The sequence below is a fragment of the Sprattus sprattus genome (assembly GCF_963457725.1).
Source record: "Sprattus sprattus genome assembly, chromosome: 2".
In the NCBI taxonomy this organism is placed as follows: domain Eukaryota; kingdom Metazoa; phylum Chordata; class Actinopteri; order Clupeiformes; family Clupeidae; genus Sprattus; species Sprattus sprattus.
The window spans coordinates 4296911-4303639 of NC_137921.1; the positions used below are offsets into that span (position 1 = coordinate 4296911).

At 40.0% G+C, this 6729-nt stretch overlaps 1 protein-coding gene across 1 annotated transcript; it reads right to left on the reverse strand.

The window, feature by feature from the left end:
* LOC308361106 (L-rhamnose-binding lectin CSL2-like) lies at positions 1–6364 on the reverse strand (the record flags this gene model as incomplete). The annotated part of the gene is made up of 7 exons (XM_080833362.1): positions 1–56; positions 4206–4315; positions 4414–4549; positions 4904–5013; positions 5112–5247; positions 5802–5920; positions 6342–6364. The coding sequence occupies 7 exons, from the start codon at positions 6362–6364 to the stop codon at positions 1–3; spliced, it is 690 nt and encodes a 229-aa protein (XP_080689488.1).
* Positions 6365–6729: the final 365 nt, after the last annotated feature.

The window sequence follows — 6729 nt, forward strand, 5'->3', positions numbered from 1 at the left end:
TCACACAGACTGGGGAAATGCTTTGAAGCGTTCGTGGTTGGCTAGCACCACCGGCGCTGAAGAGACCGGGAAACCACTTATAAGCCCGGAGTTAGACAGTGGGGGAAACTACACTGATAGCCAGGAGAGCATAGGTGGACGCTAGTGGAATTACCCTTACGAGCGTGCAACACACGGTTTGTGTAGAACCTATGAATTGCTGTGTCCTGCTTTATCTTATTCACGTGTGCTGTGCTATTTATTCAGACTTTATTGTGTAGCCTACTCAAAGTTGTGTGTTGCGATTGGGTCAACGTGAGCCCTGTCTATGGATTTAAATAAAGATAATTGTTACTGCTACAGATTGCCTTATTGTTAGAGTGCTTTGACCGGACCAGACCGGGATTAAATTAAAGGTGGTGGCAGTTTATATCGCTGGTCACTTGCGCGTAACTCAATGCCATCTAGTGGCACTTTAGGAAATTATTACATAACATATTATTATTATTACATAACTAGCTACGTTTCTAGATAACTGTCTAACAGCTGTTGCCATCCCCACGAGACGAACATTTGAATGATGTCAAAGTAAAAGTCCTGTGTTGTTTCCATAACAGCAATACTTGCAATATAAATTTTCTGACCTAAATAAGCAGAGGGCAGAACATAGTCTGGGAAGTCCCGCCCCTCTTCCTCCGGCCAATTTGATTTTGCCTCTGAAGTGGGTCTGGCAAACTTTTGATAGCCGTTCATTTCAACATTTCCAGAATCTCTGGAACCAATCACAAACTGGCTTTTGGCTACCTGGCGCGCCATTGGCGGATTTAAAATAACCACGTCAACGTTACAAAAGCGAAAGCAAAGAGAAAGCACAGCAAAACTATACTGCTCTCGCGGCTGTCTTGGATGATTTCAAAGGCAAGTTTTCTTTGAAAATAGAACAGAAACCTGCTCTGGAACAATTCACAGAAAAAATATGTGTTTGCTTTATTACCGATCGTTGTATCGTTGTATAGTATCGTTGGTCTGATTGGTTAAAGGCTGTCCAATTACGTGAGTGAAGTGGACCTCCATTTAGTACTTCGCCAGACTAACTGAGCAAATGAAATGCAGTGAAGGGGCGGGGAATTCCCAGACAAGGCAGAACAGCCTATTATGCTACATTTTTGTAGTCCCGGTAATCTTTTGTTTGGCATGTTGGTAAGGTTATTTAGAGGAACATTTCTCAACGTTTTGGTTCTTTTAGAGAATGTTTGTTTATTAATTATTTATTTTTCAACAAACAACCCAATTATAAATTTCACCGCAACTTTTTGGAAAAGCCCCGCGAAATCAGCAATTTAAGGCCGCAACTATCACAAAAAGGCCTGCGAAATCCTTGGGGGAACTTGGTAAAAAAAAAAACGCTGGTGATAGGTTAAAATTTACTCTCAAGTTATCTCAGGACTCAGGAGTTGTAGATGCAGTATATGTATTTAATAACAATTGCAATCAAGCTCACTCACAGCACAAGGATTAAAGTGAAGCAATTTCACTTACATCACACAGGGTTTATATACTTAAGATTTATCTACTCCTGACGCCATACATGTTTAACATCTCAGTCAGTCATAATAGCCACTCTTGACTAAGACCTCTAACTGAGCTTCCTGTCTTCCAATGGATGTCAGTTCTACACAAGGTCGAAAAAGGCACAGTTCAACCCTCCCTATTACTACTGAGCTCACCCAAACATAGACAAGAGGTTCCTTCACTTACGCATGTAGATCTTACACATATGCAGACTATGTGGCGCCAGTGACTACTAATCAAAGTTACACATACAGTATACAGGAGCACAGAAAAGCCATGTCCCTGCTAGCATAAGCACATGATTCATACAAAGTCATTATTGATACAATGCACTTGATTAACAGTGTTTGGAAATTATCTCCATCAGCTGGTTCAGCAGTAATTATGCATATTTTGCATAATTTGTACTCTAAGGTGTGATTTCTTCTGGAGAGGTGATTATTAGATCTGTGAAAAATAAAAGAATGTAAACATGGGGCCCAGGTCCTGATTCAGGTTAATACAGACTCTCCTGATAGACAACATTCAGTCCATTTCTACATCACAATGAGCAGCTTATGTGTTGAGGACCTCAGAATCCCTCTGTGTGTCATTACTTTAGAGATTCATCATTGTACTCACACAACTATATGTCACTTCTAAGTACTTGCTGTAACCAGGGCAGGGATCAGAGAAGGCGGCGTTTGAAGCATGTAACTGACAAGAAGACTTCCCATTGCATCTGCAGAGATTGGACAGATTAGAAAGCACACACATGATCGTTTTAGTCTTTTGCATTTCTGATAAACAAAAACAGGATTTGGAATGCAACCTTGTTGCATTTACATTTGCATGCAGTCATTGAGCAGATGCTTTTATCCAAAGCAATTTACACTGTTGTACGCATGAACATTATCATTATTATTAGTCTGGGTGTCCCTGGGTATCAACACCAGCCAACAACTGGTGTTGTTTCTCTGACAGTTGAGCTACAGACACACAATCCTTGCCTTTGACTTTTTTAAGGCTATTTGTCAGCTTGAATTGAAAGACTCTAACCTGGAGCCTAGGTTGTCTGTTTGAGAGTGGTAACAGTCTGAGGTTGTTGAGTGATTATCGGGGCAGATCAGGCGATCCCTCCTTCCAAAATTGGCCTGATGAATAGACAGACTTCCCCTGGCTTGGGATGAATCAGCATTGACATAACAATTACAAATACAACAAAACGTGTAAATATATGGATATCAGTGTCATTATTATACATTTGACCTTTGTAATCTGGCATGTACAATCTGTATGTATGTTTTAATGTTGCTCAAGGTTTACCACAGCTGATAACACTCCGGGTGTGTTCACACATAACCTTTCTGCCTGTGTGTCAAAAAGAAAGAACCAATTAGTACAACACCATAGAGTAGGTACTAGGGGTGTAAAAAATAACCGATACGTATCCGTTTTTAGCGTGTTTAATACGACTACATCGATGCGTGAAGTCCCGTATCAGTATTAAAATGACATGAACCGGTCTTTGCCCGATTTAAAAGTTATGTACTGGTTCACAAGCGCTTGTCTCTCCGTTAAATTGCTAAGTTTGTCGCTCCGTTTAATTGTTAAATACACAAAACTCTCACTTGCTGACCTGTTGCATTTAATTTCAGTCCGAACAATGACAGCCTGTCATTGGCCAAAGCCCGCAAAGCATAAGCAAATCAGGCTGTATTCTCACAAATACCGCCCGAGGTACATGCAGGTTTTAGATATACGCTATTTATTTCAATGGCAAATGCTATGCTAGCTACTTCAGCCAAGGAAGATAAATCGTTGTTGATTGTGTGATTCTACAGACATCCTCGGATTTAAATAATTATAATAATAATAAAAAGGAGAATATTTGTATCATTAACAATTATGTTTAAGATTTATAGTCATGATTCCGAGACCGAGGCATCGTGATGTCCTAACATAAATAAAAGCACTATACAACACTTCAAATGGCAGTGAATAAATAAATAAGCACTAAACTCAATCGCGTAGATATAGCCATAGTGGGATAGAATGGACACATCTACATTCTGCTAAAGTCCCTCCACCTCCGCACCGGTGAAATTAGGTCTGGGTTTACCAGTGCCCGCTTTGACATGATTTTGATCAGTCTGAAGTTGCTTTCATGTTACCTGTGGAGTGTGCACACATTGCAATAGCATGCCCTAATAAGTAGCTGGCTGGGCTTTTCTGTATGCAAGTTCAGGCGCATGAGAAAGCGTGTTCAATTAAAGAATCAGTGCACAGCTAAGAAAACTTTGGCGGTTTAAGAATACTTTTCCAGGCGTTCATGATTCCGGCTGATGATTCTTTTCTGAGGTTGGTCTTTCGAAGTTGGGAAGAAGATATTTAAGGAGACACTTAAGAAAATGTTCGAGAATGAGGTCCATTGTTTCCTCACATCGCAGTGTTTTCAATTATTGAACTGCATCGCATCGCATTGAATCGCATCGCATCAAATCGCACTGAATCATACTGAATCGTTTTTTTTTATCAACATGCATCTTTTCTTGTATCGTATCATGGCCATGTATCGAGATACGAATCGTATCGTCTTTTTCAAGACAGATTTACACCCCTAGTAGGTACGGTCACATTTGAATAGCTTGTTGTAAATATATAGTCACACTTACTGGCTGGTAGGCATGTGAAAAATACATCCAAGTATTTATATGTCCCACCACAAGGATCAGAGAACACAGAGTTTGTAGCGGGTACATCACATTTAGACTTTCCATCGCACCTGTTAAAAACATAAACAGAGCATTAGTGCGTTGCTGTGCATGTGTGCATTAGTGTGTATAACATTCCAGGTATGTGCATTATTTTCGGGTTTGGTACCTGTCGGACATGATTTGTTGAGACCGGGACTGGTGGCAATGGGTGTTGGCAAGCTGATGTGATGGGCGTCCACTGCTACAGGTGGTTCTGTCACTGCGTCCATAACTGGCTGAGTCCACCTTGATAAAACCCGATTCTGTGGAATGACACTCAGTTACAGAAATGTCTATTCAACAAACAGGATAGAGATGAATACGCATTAAAATAACAATTACAAATACAGCAAAACTGTAAATATAAAATGTACATAAATGAATATCATTGTCATTATTATACATTTGTCCTTCGTAATCTGGCATGTACAATCTGCATGTATGTATGTTTGCATGTTGCTCAAGGCTTACCACAACTGATAACACTCCGGGCGCTTTCACACGTTACACTTCTTTCTGTGTGTCAAAAAGGAAGAACCATTTAGTATAACACCATAGCGGGTCAATAGGTACGGTCGCATTTGAAAAGCTTGTTGTAAATATATTGTCACACTTACTGGCTGGGAGGCATGTGAAAGATACATCCAAGTATTTATATGTCCCACCACAAGGATCAGAGAACACAGAGTTTGTAACGGGTACATCACATTTAGACTTTCCATCGCACCTGTTAAAAACATAAACAGAGCATTCGTACATTGCTGTGCATGTGTGTATTAGTGTGTATTACATTCCAGGTATGTGCATTATTTTCGGGTTTGGTACCTGTCGGACATGATTTGTTGAGACCGGGACTGGTGGCAATGGGTGTTGGCAAGCTGATGTGACGGGCGTCCACTGCTACAGGTGGTTCTGTCACTGCGTCCATAACTGGCTGAGTCCACCTTGATAAAACCCGATTCTGTGGAATGACACTCAGTTACAGAAATGTCTATTCAACAAACAGGATAGAGATGAATCCGCATTAAAATAACAATTACAAATACAGCAAAACTGTAAATATAAAATGTACATAAATGAATATCATTGTCATTATTACACATTTGACCTCAGTAATCTGGCATGTACAATCTGCATGTATGCATGTTGCTCAAAGCTTACCACAACTGATAACACTCCGGGCGCTTTCACACGTTACACTTCTTTCTGTGTGTCAAAAAGGAAGAACCATTTAGAATAACACCATAGAGGGTCAATAGGTACGGTCGCATTTGAAAAGCTTGTTGTAAATATATTGTCACACTTACTGGTTGTGATGCATGTGAAAGATACATCCAAGTATTTATAAGTCCCACCACAAGGATCAGAGAACACAGAGTTTGTAACGGGTACATCACATTTAGACTTTCCATCGCACCTGTTAAAAACATAAACAGAGCATTTGTGCATTGCGGTGCATGTGTGCATTAGTGTGTATTACATTCCAGGTATGTGCATTATTTTCGGGTTTGGTACCTGTCGGATATGATGTGTTGAGACCGGGACTGGTGGCAATGGGTGTTTGCAAGCTGATGTGATGGGCGTCCACTGCTACAGGTGGTTCTGTCACTGCGTCCATAACTGGCTGAGTCCACCTTGATGAAACCCAATTCTGAGGAATGACACTCAGTTACAGAAATGTCTATTCAACAAACAGGAAGTTCCTTTTCCAGGAATATGACTTATAAACGTATGAGCTCAAGTTATTTTGGATGACTACATCTGACAATAAATCTTCAACCAGTGGAAATGTGAGAAAGGGTACTAGACAGATTTTAAAGGTGTTAAATATTTAGTTTAGTTTTTAGTTTTTCATTTACATATATAGCCTATGTCTCTTACATACCACAGGAGAGATGTGCTGTCCATCCTTCACATACTGTGGATCTCTTGGCCTCAATGCCTGAAAACAAGGAAAAGCAGCTTAGAGGATGGATAGGATGGACAAATAATACATCAAGTATTGAAACATAGAAATGGTATCAGCATCATCAATAGATAAATAATCTGTCTTACCATTCTGGCACAGGGCGATACATGCTGAGGGGGGAGAAATCATTGAATGTTACTTAGTTCTGGTTACATCTATTCATCCAAAAATGATATAAACAAAAACAAATAGGCCAATCATTAACAGATACAGTGATATAGGCCTAGTGATTTTAACTAATCTAGCTAAAAGTAGATTGGCAACCCAGAGTACTTCCCAAAAACTGGTCTTGTACGGTCAACATACCAATGAGTCCGAAGAGTGTCTGTCTCTGCATTGTGAAAAGTCGTAGCTAGAGGAAGTGTTGTGTCAGTTTATATAGGCAAGGCACCAGCGTCTTATTTGGCCAAACTCCGATAAACTGGACTTGTGGTAAAAATTAGCATACATCCTGAATGTATGTATGTCTACATC